Genomic DNA, 26,077 nt, shown 5'->3' on the forward strand with positions numbered 1-26,077 from the left:
CATTCTAGTCCGCTAGGTCTAAAATCTTTTGGTTATTTGTCTGTGATGTTTCTGTCTTGTCAGGCAAGCATTTTTACAAATTTTCATACATGCAATTGTCATGTAAATGTATTCCAACTAAAGAATGACTTGTAATGTATGTAGCGTGTGTGCCATGAAAAGTTTCCACATCTAGATGTGTCTTTACCACGAAGATTAATCTTTGTGATATCCAGGCCTGAAAAGGTTATAAAAAATAATAATTTAAGTAATCTTAAAAATTAAAAGACAATTTCTATAGTATACTTTATAATATACTCTATAACTCTATAATATGCTCAGCTAGACTAGAAATTGTTTGAATCTCAATAAAATGTTTACTAAAATACTTCTTAGTTTTAAACAACTAGCCTAGATGTTTAAGACAATAGATAAACAACTAGCTGATCTAGGTCATATTGCTCAAAGTAAGACTCGAATGTGAAACTTTTTCAGGTGTTCTTTAATACAGTTGCACCATACAAAAACTATTAAATTACAATTTAGACCACCAGATCTTTATCAATATACAGTATGCAAATATCTATTTGTTCTTTGTTTGAAATCGCTCTCTTTTTCTGTATATGGTTTGGAATAACATATTTATGCACTATTAACATAAAATGAAGGAATGTTTCGGTTCAAAGTACAGCAGTTTGTTCTTCACACATTGAAAATAATGCATGATGATGAATAAACGTTGTAAGAAATTGTAAGTTATAACTAGCAAAGACCTTTGGTGTAATACAGTATATTATAAACGAAAATGTTTGATAAATAAAAACAATACCCACTTCCCCCACAAAAAAGACAGAAAACAGGAACAATGTTTAAACAAAACGTAAACAGGTCTTTTTGGCAGACTAAAAAAGAAAAAGATTATTTGGTAGAAACCAAATCATTTTGAAATGAGTAAGACAAACATGACAGTGTATTCTGTCACTTATCATTAGTCTAATGCTATAGTTCTTTTAAAAAGTGATTATAAATAAATAAAAGTGAACCCATGAGATCAGACTGATGTCACAAACATAACTGAAACGAACCAATGAGGTGAACTGGAGATCAAAAGGCAGCAAAAAATACTCTAAGGCATTTAAGATATATTACAGTAACGCAGGTAAACAGATCATGCTGACTGTATTAATGATAATACATAGTTTTACAACAAACCACAATCTGTGTCCACAGACACAATTCTACCAAACTGTGATGAAGTAGTCATATTTTTCGAAACAGTGTTTAAACTTGCCTTAGCAATGTAATGACATAATATAATGTAGTCCTCAACGTTTTATATGACCAAATATTCTTCTTTGATAAACTGGCATGAATAAGATATTCCAAGAAATACAGAACAGTACTATTTCCATCAAAAATAAAAATAGATTTAAATCAGATCAGAAATTCTGAATTTCTAATCGTCATCTTACAAACAAGGTGTTACCCCCCCCCCCCCCGAATAAGGCGGTATATAAATATGGCAACATTAAAAAAAGTTCTCAAGAATTTTAAAGAAACATAAATTAACAGGTCTTTCTAGGCCCTCTAACTTCTTGTAAAATGAGATCAGGAAAAGGTTTGGGTGTTCTGTGTGTCTTTGTCAGGAAACATTCAGACATGAAGTCAAAACGGAAAAGTATATCACAAGAGCACAATCAGGCAAGACAAAATTTTGTTTTTTGTAGTGAATACTCATCTATGTACACCTGTACAAAAGTAAGTGCTGTTTAGTGTATGTACACGTAAGCTAGGACATAGTGACAATGTCCTTGGATTTATCTCCTTCGCTGTTGTTATCAGCAGGTGAAGTGGTTACAGTCTCTCTCGGTGAGTTGGGTCCATTGTTGGGTTGCACGGGGGCTTTGGGAGTAACATCTGCGCCGCCTTCTGTTTCTTGTTCTTGCTGTGATGATGTTGCTGGAATGCACAAAGTCAAATTATTCATTGAGACAGATAAACATACATGAGCATGAGTAAGGTTGACAGAGGGTAATGATGGCAGAATTTTAATTTTTAGGTTTCTAGGTAAACTATTCCTGTAATAAAAAAGGGTAATTTTATAGTGGTTTGGTTATTGTTCTGTAGGTGTCTGATCTCCACACTATATCTTACCAGACTGTGTACACGACTTCATGTGTTCAGGCCAGTGTGCTTGTTGGCAGGGGTAGTCACAGTAACTGGTGTTCCAGCAGCAGTAGAAAATGGCCTCCTTTCTGCAGTTTGCACACCATTGCTTCTTTTTCGTTTCATCCACGGCCTGCTGTTTCTCTACCTCCATCTGCTTCTTGACCTCCGTCACGATTCGCTCTCGCTCCTGCTCAAGACTCTGTCTCATCTCGGCCATGGTCAGCTCTTAAGATCACACACAGACGTTTGTTTCATTTGTTGTTTATACATGTTGTTTTGTTTGTTTCTAAAGCCGACATAATGAATTTTATAAATCTAACCCTCACTATGCCATCCCTAAACCTAACCTCTGCATTTTTATTTGGTCCCCACCATGTACAGAAACCTGTACACACACACACGTCAGGTCATGATGATAAGCTCTAAATCATAGTAATAGACAACAAATTTACTGTACATCAATAAATAAGTACCTAAATTGTGCTTCATCTCTGATAACTCTTGTTGATGTAGCCACTGCAATTTTTCAATTTCGATTCGCAATCGTTTGATCTGTAAGACAGAAGAAAGTAAGCCATTTGTTCAAGTGACCAGGTTGCTTAAATAATAGTGTTAAGGCGCGTTCACATTATAACGATAACTATAACTATAAAAAGTAAAGTTTCAAAAATCATTCTTCGTTTAGGAGAATAGGGGTTCACGTGATTTTTTCCTGCTACTGAACGCAAAAGTCCCTAATTGGATCTCTAATATTTGGCTATTGATGATCGCGACGCAGGTTTTATGTCAGAATTAAAGGGATACTTCACCCAAAAATGAAAATTCTGTCATCAATTACCCACCTTCGAGTTGTTCCAAATCTGTATACATTTCTTTGTTCTGATGAACACACAGAAAGATATTTGGAAGAATGACAGATTTCCCCCCCCATTGACTACCATAGTGGGGAAAAATACAATGGTAGTGAAAAGTGCTCCAGAACGGTCTGCTGTCCTACATTCTTCAAAATGTCTTCTTTTGTGTTCAACAGAATAAAAAAATGATAAAGTAATTTTCCTACTATGGGAGTCAATGGGGGGCAAGATCTGATATTCTTCCAAATATCTTTCTCTGTGTTCATCAGAACAAAGAAATGTATACAGATTTGGAACAACTCGAAGGTGAGTAAATGATGATAGTATTTTCATTTTTGGGTGAAGTATCCCTTTAAAGACTGTAAAGACTGGTCCAAAAAGTGTGTTTACGGCGGGATATACTATATGTAATGCTTACAGTACTGTATATCTGAGCAAGCTGGCAAAATATATGCTTTACATCCCGGACACGAGTGCACCTTCATCCTTCAGAGAGACCATCCAGCCTTTGCTGTGCTTTGTTGTCATATTTTGGAGAAAAGACGTTCGGGAATGAAAACGAAAGCATCAGGTCATGTACTTTCATTTAAGTGACTGGGAACACTGCACTGCTTAAAATGAACAATGTAAATAACGATAATCGCTATCGTCCGCTGGTGTGGACGCAAATATAGTTATAGTTATCGTTATAATGTGAACGGCCCTTTATACTCTTGGAAGATATGAGTACAAACCTCAGCTATTGTGTTTCCTGATGTGCTCTTGGAAAGATCATTATATATCTCAGTCATCGTCCCTTTAATTGCATCCATGATCTGTTCAGAGTTTCAAAACACGCAGTCAAGCATATCAACATTTATGAACCAAATTAAACCTGTTTTCAAGATTTTCTTTCTTTCAGGAATATCTCACCTTGTTAGTGTACTTGGCGATGTCAGCTGCTACATCTGCAGATGTGGTGGGGATCTGGATGTCTCCGGGTGTGGAGGTCGATGATGAAGAGCTAACAGTGGCTCCTGCCATCACGGTGCCAGAAGCCGGCGCACTGGTGACAAGAGGGACCGCTGATGAGGACGTGCTGTGTGCCGAGTCTTTCTGCTGCACAGCTGGATATACAAACACATCAAAGTTAACATGAGAAACATTTGTATTATTTTCAATAAATCTTGTTACTAAATATTGATCTATTCATCTTCACGCATACCTTTAACAGCCTGTCTTGTTTGATATCTGGTGCTAGAAGAAGGCTGCTGTCCTGACGAGGACGAGGAGACCTGCGCTTGCTGCTGCGGTTGTTGGTTGTGCTGCACCTGTGTTAACACCTGCGCTTGCGTGGCCGGCTGCGCTTGGCCCTGCTGCTGCCTCTGAACCTTCTGCATGTGCCACTTTTGCGAGGACGTCTGAAACTTGGTGGTGGGGTTCCACACCACGGCCTGCTGAACCACAGGCACGGTCTCTCTGGGCAGTAATGGACGTTGTTTCTTTATGGTACTGGTGGGGGTAGTTGAGGAACTGTGGGTGCTGGAGGTGGCATTGGAGAGGGTGGAGGCGGTCAGAGTGGTGCTGGCTGGAGCTGTTGTGAGGGGTAATATGTTCAGCGGGATCGGCACTGGGGACTGAGATGGGTCTTTGATGCTTGGGGTGGAGGACAGAACAGCCGGGTTCTGAGGCTGGGTAACAGCACTGGAAATAGGAGTGGATTTACCTGAAACCAAAGAAAAATGATTGATATTTACTCAACATAGTGGCCCACATGATCTAATGCTATGATTGAAGTCTTTTATGGGAGTGAACATGATTTTAAACATGTTTCAATGGAACTATTCTATAGAGCACAAAACATGACATGCAAAATAAACAGTTATATTGTGGCCACAAATAAGAATTCATTCCCACGATTTATTAATACGCGAGCACGTTTTGCTTACTTGTTCCCTCGTTTTAGTTCAATTGTGCTTGTTTTATTAATTCGTTGCCTTGTTTTAGATAAATCAGTTTTATTAATCTTACTGATAAAATAAAATCGTACTTCCTTTTTCTGAGCAGGTTCCTCATCCCAGTCCTCAACTGTTTTATGCTCATATGATCTGGAATACTTCATTCGGATTGGCCTGTCGCAACAATCCAAGGTCAGTTAATTCTAAGTGTTTTACACAGTGTTGCAGTGATTATTATGAATGATTTATCCTTTTTTTTTTTTTTATTCATTGGCACTTGTAATCTTTATTCAAAACCATTAAGCTCCTCTCCCCCGCTTAACAACAACTCTTCACCACATCATGATGTAAGCAACAAAAACGAGGTAGGACTATACTCACTGTCCCATGGCCAGGCATTTTATTCCTCCCCTCCAGGCCCAACTTACAACAAACCAATCAAAAAGGGAAGGGCAAAATAAAGCCCCGCCCTACATTTTTTCTCATTTCAGAAGCCGTTTCACTCGGATATACATCACGATATGGAAAAGAAGTCAATCGCAACTTTTGTTTCATGGTGACTTTTAAATGATAAGTTTATTAAATGAATAAAACGTGAGCATGATCTACCTAAAACGAGATGAATTAGCAAAGCTTTTTCACATATGAATAAATCATGGAAATATTTTTTTCACATGTCGTGGGGGCTTCGTACTATTAATTTCTAAAGACAGAGTGCGCACCAAAGCATATTTAATATGTCTGAAAACGGCAGCTGTGGACACTTGGCAGTGTTTTTCTCAGCTGAGGTGCTGTGGTTGCTATGATACGGCACATCAATACAGTAATGTGTTATTTATCTGATTTCTCTAGGGCTTTGTTTATTCAACTAAATTAATATTCTGACAGTCCGACGATATTATCTGGTACAGAAATGATACTCAGTGACAGAAATATTATTGGTTTTCAGTGGTTTGTACACAAACATATGTTTGGAAAAGTAGGATGTGCTGGTTGGTTGGTGTGGCAGTTGTCCCGCCCCTCGTGCACTGTGATTGGATGGCTGCGTTAAAAGTGACAATGTGGAGGGTAGCGTCAAATTTGAAAATTTTTCAACTTTCGATCAAGTCACCAAACTTAGAATGGGAAAAGCTCTATTTTAAGTTATTTTGAATAAATTCCTGTTTGGTAAGTTATTGGTAACTTATATTTCTGCAGGTGAAGAAACTGTATCCATATCAATTTAATATCGATCTGCTGTCATGTTTTCACATAATGTGAAAAAAAGCCTTCATTAGTTAAAAATTCTCATGAAAATCTATTTAATAAGGCAAAGTTCTTTAATGACCCTGATAACGAAAGGCAGTCTCACCATCAGCTTTTGAGCCTGCAGGCTCTTTGAGTGCGGTGACAGCGGCTGAATCTCTCCTGGTCCTCTTCCTCTCTTTCCCTGCCTGCTCTTCCCCCAGATCAATGACCAGCTCTCTCTCTGAATCTGAATCCATGTCCACATCCACAGGTGCCGGCGGCCCATCCTCCTTCAACGTCTTGGGCTTCTCTCTAGAATCAGGTGATGCAGCAGCCACCTTTATCTTCTCTGGAGGTTCTTTCTCTGATTCCTCTTTAGCTATAGGATCGACAGGGTTTGTCGTCTGGGTGGGTTCTCCTTTGGTTGCCGTGTTGGTTGTTGTGGTAGACTCCATGCTGTTGTCTTTGTCCTCACCGGCCACTGCTGAGGGTTTCGTCTTTTTTTTAAGGGACTCTTTTGCGTTTTTCCCATCAGCTGCGGTTTTATTTTCTTGGTTGGACTTGGATTTCTGTTCATCGTCGGTGGCGTATTCACTGTCGCTGGAGTCAGACTTGTCAGATTCCTCAGAGTCACTGTGCTCTGCACCTTTATAAACATCCTCTGATATTTCATCTATACCTGTGAGACAAAATAAAATAAAAATGTAATTCAGAATCAATCAATAAGTATTTGTTTGTAAATGAAGAGGCTTGTAAATAATGTAAAAGTATTTGTTTAAAATCTGTATTAAAAGTGTTCAAGCCTGATTGTCTCATTGGTAAGACAAAACAGGAAATCCAAGGGACATTAGGCACTTTACACATACATCTTTTGCCATAAAAATGCCATAAAACACGTTTTATGTTTAGAGGTCAAATCACTCTGGCAATTTGCCAGCGTAAAGAGTTTTAACAATGCCGTAAAAGTTTTGTACTGATGCCATGTGTGAAAAAAGCCATAACAATGCTCTGAGCACGTCTGCAGTTACGATGCTCTCTCATGTCAAAGTTTTAGTGATGCAGTGTGAATAAGAAGAAGAAATAAAAACTATATATATAAATATATTTTAATCAATATAGTGGATTAAAAGACATTTAGAAAGTGTATTCAATGACAATGTGATGACCTCAAGTCTTTCAGGTCATATTTGCATCTGAACTCACCCAGCTGTGCTTTGCAGCTCTCTATGGTCTTGTCCAGGTTGAGCTGAAAGCGACTTCTGATCTGTCTCTTAGGGGAGGTGAGAGAGGGCTGCTGCTGGTTCTGCTGCTGAACGCTTTCACTCAGCTCCTTCAGGTCCATCTCTGCTTTACTGCGATCTAACAAAGAACACAGGCATCTCAGTCAAGTATACACGTATACAGCCTCATAAATGACAGTGGAGTTCACAATCAGCAGTAGGTCAGTTGTTAAATGTATTTAAGTTTTTTTTTTATAAAAGGTGTTATTAAGTGCCACTAGCATCACATCGTTGTTTCTCAGACAACAAAGAGAGCACCGCAAACGTGCAACTGGTTGAGCCAATGTTGCTACAACAGGTTGCTTAAACAAATAGATAAATGTTTAAATGGTGCTGCAAAGCTATAGTTTTTACACTTTTGAGTGTATTTTATGAAACGCCTTCTGGAATAAAGAAAAATATATGGAGGGCCTTGATTTTGTCCTTTAAGTTAAAAGCCTGACCATTGGACAGTCAGTTTACTCCTACCCCCAGGCCGAGACATACGTCTGTATGAAGGGGAAGTTAATATTTTTGATGAAAGATTATGAGGGTACATGAAATAAAAAAAATAATGACCTGCATGGATAAATCATTCATGACAAACATTGCAATATTCCATAAAATTAGAATTGAGTTTTGATTGCATGGTTACTTTTAAGATCTATGAGATCAAGCTTGAGTGAAAAAATGGAGAGGTGATGAATATCTACCAAGGTTGAGGTTAAGGATGCTGCCGGTGGTGGGGGTCTTCTCCTGTTTAACGGGGGTGCTGGGAGCTGGAGAGTGGAATGGTTTAGGGCTTTCTAAGCTGCTGCCAGTAAGACCTGCTTTAGGAGGAGTGGGTGATGCTGTAAGAGAAAAAAAATGAGCGTGTAAACTACACATTCACATTTTGGCAGATTAGTTCAAATGAAAATTCTGTCATCGTTTACTCATGTCAAACCTGTATTCTTTCTTCCGCAGAACACAAAAGTAGATATTTTGAAGAAAGTTGGTAACCGAACAGCACTGGCCCCCATTGACTTGCACAATTGAAGTGAATGGGGGCCAACATTCTTCAAAATATATATATTTTTGTGCTCTGCGGAAGAAAGAACGTCACAGAGGTTTGAAATGACAAGAGGGTGAGTAAATGATGAAAGATTTTTTTGTTTTTGGGCAAACTATCACTGTATCATCAAAGCTAGCGTGTGTACTTTCAGTGTTTTATATACCAGTACAATCCATTGACTCCTCCCCTGTGCTGTAATGGGGCAAAGCAGCTTTAGCATGGCTTTTTTCTGCAGTCTCTTGCTCTCCATCAGATCCCGTATGAGCAGAGGAGTTAGTGCTCATTGGTGAACGAGGCATGTCCGTTAATGAGATTCGCCTTCCAGTCCCGCCCCCTACAGTCCCACTGGACACCATGCTCTTGCCCACGAGCAATTTAGGAGATGCTGTTAAATCAAAGCTAAACTTGATCTTTTCATGTTTCTCGGGTTTGACGCAGCCCGCGCCGGGGTTTGCTGGGTCCAAAAGCATCTGGAACTGGTTGTCCGGTGTGTATGGCGTGCGGAACGGAGCGTAATTAAAGACTCCGAACTTTTTGCGGATGTTTTCGACGTACACTTCCATCTCTTGCATGGCACTGTTGAAGATGCTCTTGGTCTTTTTGACAGAGAACGGGATTTCTTTAGACATGAGGTAGCAGTTGTTAATAGGAACCCAGGCCCTGAGAAAACAAACAAACAAGTAAAAATAAATACAGAATAGAACCGATGATTCATGATTCTGTATTTCTTAAAACTTACTGTGAACGAAAAGAAAATATTGATAAAATAATAATATTAAATATTAAATAAATAATATAATCTATAATAAATATATGTATATTAAATATAAATGCAATGATATATTTATATTAAATATATTAATATAATATGGATATATGAAAATATAATCTACAATAAAATTTATATTTTAAAATATTAAATAATATAAATATTTCAATGTGTTCCCAACATAAAGCAGTATAGTGGAATAAAACATATACATTACGGTATTACTATACTTATGGTGTTTTTTATGTATTTTTTGCATAATGTTTGCATCATCCAACACCATTCTCATTCACTTCATGTATAAGCAGTATGTTCTAACAATACGTGCTCCGCGAATAATGGAAAGTAATATAAGAGAAAGAAATACAAGACATCAAAGTTCATACATGTAGTCACTTAGCTATTTCTCACCTGTCATGCTGCCCAAAGAATCGAGCATCCACTTGTCCATCTTTGTCTCGAAGGGCTTTAGCAGGCCAAAATGGAAACCCCTTCAGCTTGGCCCACACCAGAGGGTGGGGGTTGCTCTGATGCACACAAATATTTCATGAACAGATGGTTAACTCACACTTGTTACTATGTGAAGAAGGAATGTATAAATGCCCCATCGTTTTTGTGAAGACACTCACACATGGCTCACAAAACCAGTTGTCTCTTTTCTGGCACGCGGAGAGATAGCACTCCGGACAGACTTCGATCTCATTCATCTGTAAGAAAACAGGTGTTAAACCAACTGGCACTAAATTTAGTGTCACTTTATTTTCACTGTGTGATTTAATATTCTACTGTACAGTACGTACTTCGTGTTCACAGATTTTTACAATAACTTTTGCTGTTGCTGTAAGTTTATGGTTGCCTAAGAGAACAAAAACAGCACAGATTTAACAAAACAAAAACTTAGCGAAACAAATCTAATAAAAGTGGAACAATTTATTGTACAACCAACCTCCATTATAAATAATGCAGTTGTGCAAAATCCACTTCACATCAGCCAGGAACGCCTCGGTGGAGCCATACATTTTCTTTTTAATGTTCTGAATAATAACAGAACAAACACACTTATGAAATGCTTTATAAAATGCCAGACACTTCACATTTCTATAATGTAAAAATGACCATTTTTAGACATCAAATGCTTCGCTCACCTTTTCTAAAGTGCAGAGATCCATAGGATTAAATATATACTCTGCATAATCTGGATGCTGTTCCAGTGCCACTGGCTTCTGAAAGGGCTCCGTCTAAACAGAACATAAACACAGAGAGAAAAGATCCTTTAGCATTAACAAATCTCTAAAGGTGTCTTTGCATGACTGTTAATGCCTCACTTTCCACACCTCCACTAACTACAAAGTTTGACATTTTGTGTCCAGTAATGCACTAAGAAGTGAGGGATGGGCCCAATAGCACCATTGAGAAGTTAAGGAAGCTTTTCATGTTTGCAGAATATGTCCATGTTTGCCCTATGAGGGAAAGTACTTAAATAACTCCCAAATATTTCATTTCAGCTGGATGTCTACAACGATTATAAAGCAGAGAAAAGACACTTTTCACCATTCCTTGGGTGTTTTTTAAAATATAATCTCATTAGAATTACATCGCCACAAAGTGGAGATGACAAGTCCGTGTGTTTGCTGAAGGAGAGACATGAGACTTACACCTGGCTGTTTCATCTTCTGCAGAGCAAACTTCAGCAGGAAGGACAGCTGCTCCAATGTGAGCATTGTCATCGCTTTACTCTGAGTCTCTATGCATTCGGCAACTGTTATTTTCTGAAAGAATAGAGAGAATCATAAAGATATATATGAATGCAAATGTTAAAGCAGCAACATAAATACAAATAGACTTTTTCATTTTGTTTAGAAATAAGAGTTGCTGAAAAACATCACATTTACATTTATTCATTTAGCGACTTACAAATAAGAGATTTTTTTGTCGACCTGTGTTATATATCAATATTTGTTCAGTTATTATTTGTTTTGTAAATGTTCGTAGTTTCTCGTACCCAATCAAAACTGGTTATTTACATTTTTTTACAGGTTTACGTAGTCTCAACACGTGTATGAGAGAAAATGATTCCTATTTTGAACTTATTTAGCAAACAAAACGTCGATTATCTATGAAAACAGATAGATCGATGCAGTAAATAAAAATGTGTCGGCATATTGATAATGTTGAATCTCACTGGTTCTCAAGTGTGTTGTGTTCAATTGCGTTTTGTCACAGACATACAGGAACCAATGAGATTCAACGTTATCAACGTACCGCCATATTTTAATTTACTGTGTTGATTTGTGTGTTTCCATGGATGTCTTGGTCGCCAAATGACTTTATTAAACATTGCAACGCATTCATACGGATGTTTCCATATTTGTTGTAACATAGTTACATAAAGATACATAAATATAGTTTTTACAAAACAGTGAATTTTCGTGACAGAAAAGCATTTCATTTTCACATCTATTCAATATAGACAACAAACAAAAATGATTAAATTAAATGTTAAGGGCCAGATTTACTAAACAGGGGAAAATAGCGCAAGAGCACAATATAAAAAAAAGCGCCGATGGGAGTGGAAATTTCTTAAATAAAGCCGCAAATACCAGTACAATGACGATCGCAAACCTTATGCTGTGTCTGAAACCGCTCGCTCGTTCACTCCTTCACTATTCCCTACATAGCGAATGACATACGAGTAAACTATAAGGGTGAGAAGTGAATGTAAATGAGTGAGTGATTTCGGGCACTGACGTATATCTGACAGTACTGTCGCAGACGTTGGTCATAAACATAAACCTTAGCTTATATTACACCTGTGTGGCTTTGTGGGTTGTTTTATAAAATCCTCAAATTCATTTTCACTTTACTTGTTACGTTTATTGTATTAGTTTAAAATAAAGAGAACAAAACAACCATCACATTTATTCGCAGGTATGCTTATTTATCACGTTTAATAAAATTATTTTATATATTTAAAATAAAACACCACTGTTTATCACATTTATTTAATCTGCATACTCTTTAAAAGTATAAAATAACTGTCAACAAGAACAAACATGTGTGTATAATCATACATTCATGGCATTAACGGTCAGTGTCCTCCAGCTGATTCTAATCAAGCGGTCGTCTCATGTTGTCTCATGGGAAATAGTGAATGAGTGCACAAAATCAGAGTGCATTGTGGGTAAAAAAAGTGTGAACGAATGGAGGGAATGAAGTAGTTCACTCTGGTTTCAAAATGGCGGACACCCCATATAGTGCACTATATAGGAGATAGCGAGCGGTTTCAGACACAGCTTTAGTAAAATTTAGTAAATTTATTGAAATACTCTCCTCCCGTAAAGTTTGCGTCTGAAGAGGAAACTCCTACAAATGCATATGCAAAAAGGTCAGTCGCAAAAACACCTGTGTCTACACCTTTTTACCTCTAATTTTCACTGCGTGTCTTGAGTAAAAAGTTTAAAACAGACAGTAGTTTTTTACGCCAAAAAAGGTGTTTCCGCTGCCGCAAGCTGTTAGTAAATCTGGCCCTAAAAAACAAAGATGGTTTATTTATTTATTTGAGCTTTCATGTCATAAGCACCTCACATTCAGGACAGAACCAGTCTCCTTCCGGCTCTGCGGCCAGTTTGAGGCACTTAGCGTGGTAGACACGTGGGCAGAGCTCACAGCAGAGCACCTGGCCCTCGCGGTGGCACACCCAGCAGTAGAAGTCATTCCGCCCGTCCTGCGGTACAACATCAACAGGGTCTGTGGTGAGTGCAGGCTGCTTCACATAGTAAAAGGGACCATGTCTTAGTTCTGACTGGAATGCGGGCGAGAGAAACAGAGGGTCGGGTTTTCAAAACACTGGTATTAAACAGGACAAAACAAGCTGGCACAAAGGTTATCAAACAGGAAGTGGCATGGAAAGACAGAGAATGGAAAATACAGACAGGTGAACGTTGAATTAGTGACACTAGTTCCGTCTGAAACTGTCTTGATAGAGGTGAAAACAGGATGCAGAGGGGTCTTATAAATCATCTCGTCTACATTAACATGAATCATTGTCTGTTTGTCTGGCATTCGTTTGGCTGTTACGATTCCGAACTCCAATGAACAAGTTTTTCATATTGACCATGTTGAAGCATCTCCTTTGAAAAATGCATCCGACATTTGACAATAGAAACGAATGCCAAAAAATGGCCTTAGTGGATCTATATTGGTTGATGAAGGTAATGAAAAATACCACTTAAATCTTGCAGTGTATCACCATGTAGAAGCCACCCAAAAGACAAGAACAGACACACACTGTTAGTGAATGACTCACAATGACACACGTGTGTAAGTCAGGCTTGCAGGACAGGAACATGGGTTTGTATAGGGAGAGAAAGTTGCACCTGATCTTTGCTGTTATTGACGGCTCCAGGTTTCTTCTTCTTTTTGACAGGACAGGAGGAAGATTCGGATGGGGAGTGTCCATTAGAGGAGTGAGGAGGGCTGGAAACCTTGCGCTTCGAGGCAATCCGTTCTGCTGACCCTTGATCAGAGACTGCAAAATAATACCACAAATAACACACATAAACACAGAGCAAAGACATTATTAAATCGTACTTAAAAATATATACAGTATATATGTATGGAAACTCTAACATAAATACAAACTTAAAGCTGCACATATTTTTCAATTTAAAACAAAATAGATTAGTGTTCAAAACAAATTCACAACGGTAAATTTATGATAATGATTTATAAGTTGAGCTGCCAGGTACGATTTTCCAGGAAATGTCAGTATGATGTCATTTGAGTCCAACTCACGCATATATGCACCTGTAAAGTAACCTAAAATTTTATGCTTCAAACAGAGATGGTGATAGTGAGGCAAAAGATGCGGACTGCAGCTTTAAAGAAAAAGTGTGCAATACACAGGGCTGGGAAGGTTACTTTTAAAATGCATTTCACTGCAGATTGCAAAATACATGCTTTAAAAGGCAATCTGTAATGTAATTCATTAGATTACACAAATTTTTTATATTTGTTATATTACAGTTTATATTTGTAACGGGATTTGGCTGTAATGAAGCTCACGACCAAAGAGTAGAATCCAAAAGTCTTTTAATGAACAAACATGGAGAAATCCAAACACAATCAAACACAACAATCAAAGGCAGACAATGAACTAAGGAACAGACAGGGCTTAAATACAGAGGGGAACATAATTAGGCTGAACAGAAACAGGTGTGGGACTAATTAACTAATAATGAACACAGGCAATGAACACAGAAGACAAAACCGCAACATAGCATAACAAAACCAAAACGGACTGAAACCGTGACAATACGCCCCCCTCCGGAACAAGGTCCAACAGAAAAAGGAGGGCGGGGGCTCAGGAGGTGGATGAGGCGCAGGCAAGCGGCAGGTAATAGGGAGAGGTAGCAGTCCGTGGGGCCAGGGTGGTCAGGATGGTGGGAGGAGCCAGGGGAGCCTGATGAAGGTCCAGAGACCAGCACAGATGACAGTCCATAAGGGAGTCACCAGAGGGAGGTGACATGGTGGAGATGGGTTGGCAGGCGACACCAGAGGGCCGAGTGACGGAGATGACGCTGATTGACGAAGAGCCCAGGGTGATACCGCGCAGACGGAGAACCAGAGTGACACAGAGGATCTGGAGGGCCAAGGCGGAACCGGCGGCTCAGGCGACCGAGGCGGGGATCCGGAATACCACAGCAGAGCCAGAACAACAGAGGATGGAGGTGAAGCCGGAGGGAAGGAGGAGCCTGACAGAGCCATAGGGACAGAGTGACGAGGCGTAGCCGGAGGATTGGAGTCCCGAGGCGGCGAATGGTCGATGATTGACCAGGCAGAGCCGGAGGGACGAGGGAGCCTGGTGGAGCTGGTGGGATGACAGGCTATGGTGAAGGTGAGGGAGGCAGGAACCAAGGTGTAGCCGCTGGGTAGGAGGGCCGAGGTGGAGTCAGGGTCTCGGAGGCTGGAGGCGGAGATATGGGATACTCAACCCCCGAGGTAGCTGGCGGCTGGAGATCCCGAAGCTAATCCGACCCAATGGCCCTGGCGTGCAGAGGGTGAGCTGAGGGGTCTCCAGATACCAGCAGACCCAGGGCAGACAGACTGGCTGACGACAACAGAGGAGGCGGGAGAGGGAGGTTGGGTGGGACCTTCTTGGAGGATGAAGAGGAGGTGCTGGCTGAAGAAGAGCTGGACGGGAGCAGCGGGGACTTGGAAGAGCTGGACGGGAGCAGCGGGGACTTGGAAGAGCTGGACGGGAGCAGCGGGGACTTGGAAGAGCTGGACGGGAGCAGCGGGGACTTGGAAGAGCTGGACGGGAGCAGCGGGGACTTGGAAGAGCTGGACGGGACCAGCGGTGTGATTTGCAGGAGCTGGACGGGACCAGCGGTGTGACTTGCAAGAGCTGGAAGGGACCAGCGGTGTGACTTGCAAGAGCTGGACGGGACCAGCGGTGTGACTTGCAAGAGCTGGACGGGACCAGCGGTGTGACTTGCAAGAGCTGGACGGGACCAGCGGTGTGACTTGCAAGAGCTGGACTGGACCAGCGGTGCGACTTGCAAGAGCTGGACAGGACCAGCGGTGTGACTTGGAAGAGCTGGACGGGACCAGCGGGGACTTGGAAGAGCTGGAGGGGACCAGCGGGGACTTGGAAGAGCTGGAGGGACCAGCGGGGACTTGGAAGAGCTGGAGGGAACCAGTGGGGACTTGGAAGAGCTGGAGGGGACCAGCGGGGACGTGGAAGAGCTGGAGGGGACCAGCGGGGACTTGGAAGAGCTGGAGGAGACCAGCGGGGACTTGGAAGAGCTGGAGGGGACCAGCGGGGACTTGGAAGAGCTGGAGGAGACCAGCGGGGACTTGGAAGAGCGGGAGGGGACCAGCGGGGACTTGGAAGAGCTGGAGGGGACCAGCGGGGCCTAGGAAGAGCTGGACGGGAAATATCAGCTTTAAAAGAAAGCTGTTTTCACGTGTTTACATGCATAGTAATAAACCGGCTATGCAGAAAAACGCGTTTACATGGAAGTTTGAGACTTGCCAGGTTTCTTACGTGCAGTGACGTCATCGCCGATAGTCTGTTTAGTAATTAAAAATGCAGTGGGAAAATGGTCAGAGGTCAGAAGCTGTATTTGTATATCTCTTCTCATGTCCGAAATACCTGCATATGCAACAATAGTTCTTCATTTTGACGGTTCTACATCAACTGCATGATTCGAGAGCGGACTTTTATGAGTTATTTTACTATTACTTCCATTTGGGACTTTTACTATTGCGCCGTCAGACATGCGCACATAAACAAAACTGAGAGAAAACAGGTAAAGGCGTTTACATGCAACGCGAAATCGTAGTAATGGGCAAAAAACTACCTCTGCTGAGTGGGTTTTGCTTACGCCGTTTATGAGCTTTCCCCGATAAAAGTAGGGCTGAAACGATTCCTCGAGTAACTCGAGTTATTCGAATACAAAAAATAATCGAGGCGATTTTTGTTGCCTCGAAGCCTCGTTTAATCCATTTAACTACAGTACACACGGAGCGCTGCGTTTCCCCACGGACCGTTATTACTGACGCACAGCCCGCTAAACTCTATTCATGTTACAGGGCTCTCAAGTCTCCCGCATTCACCGTGAGATACACGCATTTGAGTCTGTTCACACGTATTTCTCATGCTGATAAATAACTGATAGCTTATTGAAATGGTGAACTGCTATTTGACTTAGTTTTAGTCTATTTTGCGAGTGAAACTTGTTTTCCGGCTGCAAACTAGATGCGCACTAGTGGATGCCGAATCATGTTACTTACACATCATCTGGCTGTTCTGCGTGTCTGAGTGAACGAACTGCACAGTTTAACGTGCTACACACGTGATGCTCATGAATTTGTCTGCGTCTGCGCTTTATGAGGACATGAACACATGAACTTCATCTGCAGAGTTGCTCTGAGAGTTTATTTCAGAACATTTTACTGAGTGAAGCTAACGCACTAAAAAATAAGCGTCTTCCGACGACCTGCCAAAATAAAAGTCCGGGTAACTCGGTATTTTTATGTGGACAAATATATTACTATTTAATATTAAAAAAAGAAACTAAAACTAATTTAGATAAACTAAATGCATCATGCATAAGCTGAAGTTAGTTGTTTACCTTTGAAATTATTCTTTCTATTTTTATTAATGTTTCATATTTATACACTTGTATTAGGCCTATATTGCATTTTGAATGTAATATGGCAATGGAATGTACTAAATGGGTTTAGTTTTCACAGATATTAATGTATGCAATTTCAGCAATAAATATGTTAATTTTTCTAAAAAGGAAACAAATGAGTTGTTCATTTTAAGAGACCTGTCTTATTTTCTCTTGTATATTTAGTATTGCTCTTTAATAAAGAAAACGTACTTATTATCCGAATACCCGATTAATCGATGGAAAAATCAGTAGAATACTCGATTACTAAAATAATCGATAGCTGCAGCCCTAGATAAAAGAAAACCGTTTTATGCGTTTACATGACTTACACGTTATCAGCTTATTAAGCATAATTGGAATAAGACTGTGCATGTAAACGCAAGGAACAGACAGGGCTTAAATACAGAGGGGAACATAATTAGGCTGAACAGAAACAGGTGTGGCACTAATTAACTAATGATGAACACAGGCAACAAACACATAAGACAAAACCAAACCACAACATAAAACCAAAACGGATTGAAACTGTGACAATATTAATGTTTCAATAAAATAAATTACATTAGAATTCAATGTAATCACTTTTGTAATCTAAAATACTTTTTAGATGTAACTGTTATTTGATTACCACCCATTTAAAAGTAACTGTAATGAAATAGTTATTCAAATTTTGCATTTTAAATACGTAACTAAGTTACATGTATTTCGTTACTCCCCAGCCCTGGCAATACATCAATCAAATTTACTAATGTCACAGAATTTAGGAATCTCACCCTTGGATCGTGTTGCGATTTCCATCCCTTCAATTGCATCTGACTCAGCCTTCACTTCTCCTTCAGCCAAACTGCAATCAAGAAATCAATGCTGCATGTATTTAAATGGTTTCAATGGTGTGATGGTGTCACCTGTATTTCTGATGCAATTCTTTCCAGTGAAACATTTTTTTTTTAAGGGTTTTTTAAGGGTTTAAGCCAGAAATAGTAAATTAATGTTAAATTTAACAAATGAATAAATGAAAACTATGTGTTCTGCTAACCTACTGTATGCAAAGGCAAACAAATGCACTTATTTACTATTTTTAAAAATCAGCATTGATTGGTTTCAGCATTGAATGCAATAGATGGACATTCACACACTGAAAGAAGCCTTTGACGTCATATCTGCGGCAGGCCTCCCTCCAGTCAACATAATATGCTTATTCTGTACTCTGAGGATCTGCCATTCCATAATGCTTACTTACAGCTACACTTGATGCTGAAGAAACTGAACATTAGGAACAATAGATCAGACATGGGTAGGTGAAGCTCTAAATGCTCTAAATGCAAAATTAACATTTGATACTGGTGAAAAACAATGAACACTACAAATCAGCTTATATCCTCATGGTCTTTTTTGATGATGACTAAAACACATCACACTTTACACATTAAAGATCCAGTTTTGGAGGATTTATTGACAGAAATGCAATATAATATGACATATAACTGTCTTCAGATGTGTATAAAGACCTTACATAATGAAGCGTTTTTTTTACCTTAGAATGAGCTATTTCTATCTACATACACCGCGGACCCCCCTTACATGGAATTCACCATGTTGTTTCTACAGTAGCCCTAAACGGACAAACTGCTCTACAGAGCGCGTTTCGTAAATGCGTTATCTCCTTCAGCAAAGAAGCGAAAATGTGACAAGATCTTTTCAGCCACCATAGTGCTTTGAATGGGAGGGGTTGAGTGAGGCATTGGTTGCAATTCCCAACCTCACCACTAGATGCCGCTACATCTCATACACTGGACCTTTAATAGTTATTCCAAAGATACAACAGTTATTCCAAACATCCAAATTTCAGATTACTCAAAATTTTTATTCTAAACCTACATTAAATGAAGAGGCAATTTTCAATTTTTTCCTAACACAAAAATATCTCAAAGTTCCCCTCTGGAAATAATCTGTACAATGTGCCTTCCTTCCCTCAAATGAAAAACAAACCAGGCAACACAGCTTAGTGATAACACTGGCAGAGGCAGCCAAGACAAAACTGTTCTGTTTCAAATTCCTACAAACATTAAACAGCTAAGACTGATGACCCAGAACTGTTCAGATTTTGTTAGCCTGCCACTGTCAGTTTACGCTGAAAAGCAGTTATAAACCTCCCCCAAAATTTATATTTCTTGTGCGGCATAAAGGCTTGGGACCTGCTATGCCGTTTTACATTTCGTGTCGCACTCATTTTGCAGGAATCATTTTTGTAAATGATTCTAAAATACCATCCAGTGGTAAACGGAGAGAAGCAGCATCTCTCCTTCCTGATGCCCGGGCCATTACCACACATACATGCCCACCATTGCACAGCTCACCAAAGAACAGAGTTTATCGTCCATGAGCCAACCTGACCACAGTCAGGATAAACAAAGAGAAAATCACAACATTACTGACATTATTCTTGTGAATTTTCTTTCAGCCATATAAACATAATTTCCTCATGAAGCCTGAAAATGAAATCCCTGATAAACCAGCAATATCTTTGCCTTTCTCATCAGGTTTTTCTCTGTCCTGCACCCCCAACCTTCAAAGATGGGTGGGGAGGGGGTGTGTGACAGCATGCAGAAGGCAAACATCTGTACAGACTGAGCATTTGCCGTGTTGGCCTCCTCACGTCCAACCTACATGCACCATCCACTCCCCACACAGCAGCATCCAGCTCCACTGACATAATCAATAACCCAAAAGCATCTGTCAAAAACAGCAAAATATAACCATACATAACACACAAAACCTCAATATATAATCTTAAGCACAATCACGTCAACACTGAATGATTCTCCACATAAAAACTGACACAGCATAATAACAGCATACCTTCTTCTTTACAGGCACAGTACAGATTCTTCTTTTAAATCTTTTTTTCAGATATAAAGGCAGTGAGGGATGAGACAAAGATGGGTGCAGAATTTTCCAGAAAGGCCTTGCTCTCCCTGCTGCTCTCAGAGCGATTGTCAATCTTTAACCTCGGCTGTGTGCTGCCGATTGGTTTGAGAGCCACACGGAGGCGCGTGATTGGGCAGCTGGAGCTGTGTGGCTCTCTCCGCTTCCCTCTCTCTGCTGCAATGCAGGGAGGGCTGCTCTGCCATGCACCGGGAAAACGCTCGGAAAACCTTCATATATATATCCCTTCTCCCGGAAAACGACCGGCTCCTGTGTGTGAATAAACACAGGATTTCGGACAAACATGTCAGGTGGCTTTTTTCTTCCTCCCCCTCAGGCACTGGTGGCTAGGAGCGACCATTTTGATCGTGTTCCCTCCCTGTCATGTTAAGTAAGAGTCTAAGAGAGCTTTGACAAATGAGTGACTCGCAGGAATGCAGTAAAGGTCTTATAACCACCATGAGACAAAGAAAAGGCTGGAAAATGTAATTTGATGTCGGAGTAAATTGCTGGTCTTGGGAATACTTTGTATGCGATCCCATTTAGCCGTCAGCCGCCTGCCAAAAGGGACCTCGTGCATCAACAAATGTTTTTTCAATTTACACAGACATGCTGTAGTAATAACAACAGGTCATTTTCTGCTACTGTAACTAAAAGTATTACGGGTGACCATGATGAATGTACAATGTTTTCCTGTTCTTTATCTCTCTTCATATAAGCTTGCTAGATCACGAATAAAGGGACAGTTCACTCAGAAATATAAATTCAGTCATAATTTGAACCTGTATGATTTTCTTCTGCAGAACACAAAAGAAGATATTTGGTATCTCAAGATATCTCAAGTAAAAACACACTGTTAAGCAGTCATGTGAAGACAAACAATGAGGCTCAAGATAGTTTAGTCAAGATAACTGAGCAACTGTCAAACACAACTAAAGAAATACTGGAAGCTAAGGTAAAAAACACAAATGAACACCTAAAGGTCAGTTTATGGTTCTGCGTAGGACCTACGCCGTAACCTACGGCGTACCCTACGCCGTAGCCTGACGCGCACCTCTCCAAAAATGTAACAACGCGTCAACTCAACGCGGACCCTACGCGGACCGCAAGCGCTGTGATTGGTCGGTTTGGCAGCATCGTACTTCCTTCTACGCATTTCCGGCATCTTCTTCTCTGGTGTCTTCTTCCGGCAAGTTCAGAGTCCACAAAAGAACAACATGGTGAGCATCGACATCGACCAAGTTACTGAGCGTCTGATTGAAGAGGTTCGGAAATACACGCATCTGTATGACTCCTCTTCGGCGGACTATAAAGACTGTCAGATGGCGGCGAATTCTTGGAGAGAGATTTCCTCTAACGTCGGTTTGGCTTCCATTGTCGTTTGCAAACACTAGCATACACACACACAAAACATCGGCGAAGAAGAGCAAACCCATGAAAACACAAAGAGCCAACTAGCGTTTCGGCGGTATAATTGCAGTATGACGCATACTCTCAACGCAGAACCATAAATGTTCATGACGCGTACGTAGGCTACGCCGTAACATCCTACGCAGAACCATAAACTGACCTTAAGTTTAACATTTTGGTTTTGTCGGAAACACTAGTCTACAGTCCTGTGGTCTGACCTCAGATTTCTACTTTATTAATTCAAGTACCGCCCAAAATAATATAGGCTATGCTTGCTATAAATATACATTAAACATGCAAAAAAAATTAACAAACAGTCTTTGTGGTTCTACAGCTGAAACCGGAAATGGCCAACTCATACCAAAACTGAGTTTTGATAAAATGACATTCCTGTCTCTACAACCTATGTAAACAAACAGAAGCCTATATTTACTATGAAGGACAAACCTAATTCACAATATCTGTTTAAAGTCAGGAATTTCTTTCTGCACCTCCAATAAATCTGCACACAAACGTTGCTGTGTGCTGTTGTGAATCAGGCCTAAATCCTGAGCAAACTGGACATTCAGTATGTCGGCCATTGAAAAGTATTCTTTAAACATGAAACTTGGGCTGCATCTCGAACTTTCTGTCAATCTGCACGTGAGCTTCCTCTTACAAACTGTCTGCTCCTCGGGGCCTTCCATTTTGAGAGGCCCGGCCTGTGACACAACCTGACACGACTGTGCTCTTCTCTACCTCTAACAAGAGAGAGACAGAGAGGCCATTTCGGACATTGTGTAAGCACAGGTCAGCCATGTGATCCTGAAAGACAAACTGAACAAGAGTAAGTGTGATTTCCCAGCTCTGTGCCTGTCAGGATCCAGATCTACAGTGTGGGGACAGGTCTTTTCCACCTTCTCTAATCCAATACATTTCTCCATGACATAATATAAATGTTCAACATTAACAGGAAGTGCAAAAAGCAAAGAAAAAAGCAGGCTTACCTCTGTGGATGCATGGCTTAAAACACAGTGTCAATGCTTATTAAAACATGGAGGACTGCCCTCAGCCTTCCCTCTCTATACAGAAAGAGCACTCTCAGCTCTCCAAGCCAGCCAAGCCAACATTCTGATAAAAGCTATAAAAGCAGTGCAATGATTGGCCGGGGCTCAGAAGCAGAATGGAAGGCAGCTTCTGATTGGCTGAAACGTTTCCTGAGTAAATGTCTTTTGTTCAGCTCAGGCAGGCTGAAAATGGAGCTAGGCCTCGATCGCACAGACTAACGCATACTAGAAATAATCTAAACTCTACCAGCCGTCCTCTTGCTGTGCATTTTATACATTATATAAAAAATGAATTATTTAAAAGGTAAAGGATCAAATGTGTGTCACTATACATGCATGAGGCCCAGAGTCCCTCCCTGAAATGAATCACTTGACCGAGAAGGAAATCAAACAGAGGTGAAGAACGCCAAGAACACGTCTTTCAGCTTTATAGCATATTTTAGGAAACACATCATCTGCAGTCTAATCTCAGGGAATTTGTGAATCATTCACTAGCTTGAATCATTCACTACTTACTACTTACACAGCCAGTGTAGTTTACTCAAGTTCACCTCATTTTTTACAAAATCATTTTTCTTTCTATAATATTCCAAGAATAAAAAAGGTATCGAGATATTGAACCAGAAAACAGCGAAAAAGACACACTAAGCTCCCTGTTGCAAACAAGTAAAACTACTCAAGATGTTACAAACTGTATGTTTCAGACAGAGAGGGTGGGGTTTATATTAAACCATTGTGGTTAGACAGGCTCTGAAGGTGTAATTCAACTGGCAAAAACACACCATTCTTTTCACCGATTTTGTCTTAATATAGTTAAAGACACTATCTTAAGAGGACCTAACCCATACTTACTAAACCACAAAGGCTAAACATTACTTTACACTACATAGTAGACTATAGGAAGTATGATACACTGAAACGATGAATAAGTATCATTTAATAATCTGTCATTTAAATAAAGATATAGTACTTTGATACCTCATAACTGTTGGTTATATATTAAATATTGTTCGCTACGAAAGCAGAAGCACACACTGTGCCTATTTAACAAATAAAGGTTGGAGATTTTGGAGAATAACAGTGCTTGCTTTAGCAACAGCACAAGTATGACGTCATGACGTACAGATCTATGAGTTACTCGTCACAAAAATAGCTAACTACAGTGATCATAAATTAAACCTGTCTGGTGGAAATATTTTAACAGGTATGCCAGACAGAATATATCCTTTTGATTTCGAATAATTTATGACGTCGTCCTTGATATACAGACAACATGATCATTATCTAAATTAGTATGCGTGCACTCGGCTAATCCAGGACGGGCAGCAATGTAAGCAACCAAAACACGCCTAATGTAAAAGTATCAACTGAGACTGTCAAACTGTATCATTCACGACACGTTTTGTCTATGTAGCCTGCTTAGTAACCATTCTGGGATGGTCGTTTAAGATGGTTTGACAGGTTTTGTTACCACCACATGTCTGCGTTTCCTCGCGCGTTGTTTTTCAGTGTCAGACGGCCTCATGTCAAGTCAAAACTGGAAATTATTACCTACACATAGCCACAAATTGTTTCTTTGTACATCGTGGAAACAATCTTATACGACAAAATTTTCAGATTTATATAATGTGTTTTCATACATACCCAAAATCCATTAAAAAAATTAGACGAGACAATTATTAAACGATTAGATATGATTCATGTCTTCATCGTTGCCAGTTGTCCACTAGAGGGCGCTGTTCGACTTTCTAGCCTCCCGTGTAGTTATCAATGCTGAGGACAGCTGTCTACGACTCCCTGCTGCATTAATAAATCAAAACACATACTGACACCGACACACACTCACACAGCATGCAAGAGCTCAAGCCAAAGAAATATTGATATGGAGCATTTTTTCCGTTGGTGCACTGCTTCTTTTTCAGCTCCATATCTCAAGATTCACACGCTTGCCTGTTTGTTTGTCTGTCTGTCTGTATTTTAGTCTTTTTCCACATAATTGATATATCTCATCTTTATATTTGGTCAAGTGCTTCAGCAATTCAATGAATCTAGTCAATCTTAAGGAGCCTTAAACTCAAAACTATAATTTACTCACTTAACCTTGAATGAAGTGATTTGATTGTTGCACATTTATACTTGATGCTCACTACTACATTTCTAACGAGGTGATTTAACCTTGTAAATGTTTTAATCGCATGATGTAGGGTAGGGAGGAGGTGGGTGAAAGAGGGGCTCATGACTGGATGTTTGCAGGTAGAGAATCTATAGATGCAGATGATTGGGGGCTATCTCCTGTCCTTTTAAACCGCTATCTCCTGCCTTTTCAAAGGGGACAGACGGAATGAGGGGGTTGGGGTTGACCGTCTCACACTCCTAGAAGGGGGAAGCCAGTTTATGAACAACATAACAACAACAGGTCTATAGGCCTCTGGTTTTTGGAAGAATGTTATCGGGACACTCTTATGGGTTTTTTCACACAAGCGTGCGGTCAAATACACTGATATCTGAAATGTATTCTTCGATTTGAGAATGGTATTATTCTTTAGGCTCAAATACTAATTTGCATTGCTATCAATTGGAATTAAATCTAGAATATTTTATTAATGTAAGCGTGCAAATAAGGTTTATTAAATAATCTTTTTATGCGAGTTTGCCCTCAGTGATTCTGATGGCTAGATAATTGCTTGACTCCACGCTTCACTTTTACATCCACATTCTTAGCCAGATGAGACCAGAGGTTGTATAGCAGGGAACTGTCATGACAGGAAACAGCAAGCAATGAGCTAATTACTACTCTCTCTCCTCAGTCTGTCTCTCTCGCTCTCCATTCTCCCTTCCCCCTCCCTCCCCTCTCTTTTTCCTTCCCTCCCTCCCTCTTTAGCACTGGCTCCTCCAACAGTTGAAATTCTACACTGGTATGCCTCAGAGATCACCATGGAGACGAGTTCATCGCTATCTTCCTTGTCTGGTCTTCAGAGGGCAGCCTCAGCAGACCACAAGAAGAGTGTGTCCTAAAAGGCCCTTACGACCATTCAAGTATATTTGCATAAGGATCTAAAATATATAAACATACAGTAAACAGTGCACAGTATATGCTGGACCAACACGCCTCCGATTATTTACTCTCAAGCTATCAAGTTTGCTATGTCAATATGAAGTCATTTATATTGTACACTCGAGTCCTTTTCTATGTAGCATTTCCTCCTGAACATGCAAACGCATGCAAACACAAACACAAGCTGCCATTGTCGCACGACCGCAACAG

At 40.2% G+C, this 26,077-nt stretch overlaps 1 protein-coding gene across 3 annotated transcripts; it reads right to left on the reverse strand.

Moving 5' to 3' along the window:
• Window positions 1-458: 458 nt before the first annotated feature.
• zmynd8 (zinc finger, MYND-type containing 8) lies at window positions 459-25,645 on the reverse strand. Of its 3 annotated transcripts, none has more exons than XM_057361909.1 (20): window positions 22,753-25,645; window positions 18,205-18,275; window positions 13,625-13,776; window positions 12,829-12,972; window positions 10,904-11,017; window positions 10,394-10,486; window positions 10,195-10,282; window positions 10,049-10,104; window positions 9,878-9,955; window positions 9,660-9,775; window positions 8,643-9,139; window positions 8,139-8,276; window positions 7,370-7,525; window positions 6,291-6,845; window positions 4,207-4,707; window positions 3,915-4,108; window positions 3,737-3,817; window positions 2,622-2,700; window positions 2,134-2,373; window positions 459-1,938 (listed from the first exon to the last, which is right to left on the reverse strand). In XM_057361909.1, exons 1-20 carry the CDS (start codon window positions 22,764-22,766, stop codon window positions 1,769-1,771), a joined length of 3,537 nt encoding a protein of 1,178 aa, XP_057217892.1. In that variant the 5' UTR covers window positions 22,767-25,645; the 3' UTR covers window positions 459-1,768. The 3 variants fall into 3 exon arrangements, with proteins under 3 accessions (XP_057217892.1, XP_057217890.1, XP_057217891.1); XM_057361907.1 differs by having other exon boundaries at window positions 12,829-13,050; XM_057361908.1 differs by lacking the exon at window positions 22,753-25,645 and adding an exon at window positions 20,291-22,731 and having other exon boundaries at window positions 12,829-13,050.
• Between the last annotated feature and the right edge of the window lie 432 nt (window positions 25,646-26,077).

Source organism: Triplophysa rosa, linkage group LG20, assembly GCF_024868665.1.
Source record: "Triplophysa rosa linkage group LG20, Trosa_1v2, whole genome shotgun sequence".
Classification (NCBI taxonomy): Eukaryota; Metazoa; Chordata; class Actinopteri; order Cypriniformes; family Nemacheilidae; genus Triplophysa; species Triplophysa rosa.

Excerpts from the sequence above, each read along its gene's own strand:
- zmynd8 (XM_057361907.1), bottom strand. Across the intron at positions 9,776-9,877 it reads ACTGGTTTTGTGAGCCATGT|AGCAACCCCCACCCTCTGGT; the intron begins GTGAGTGTCTTC and ends TGTGTGCATCAG. Across the intron at positions 4,708-6,290 it reads TGCAGGCTCAAAAGCTGATG|GTAAATCCACTCCTATTTCC; the intron begins GTGAGACTGCCT and ends CTTTGGTTTCAG.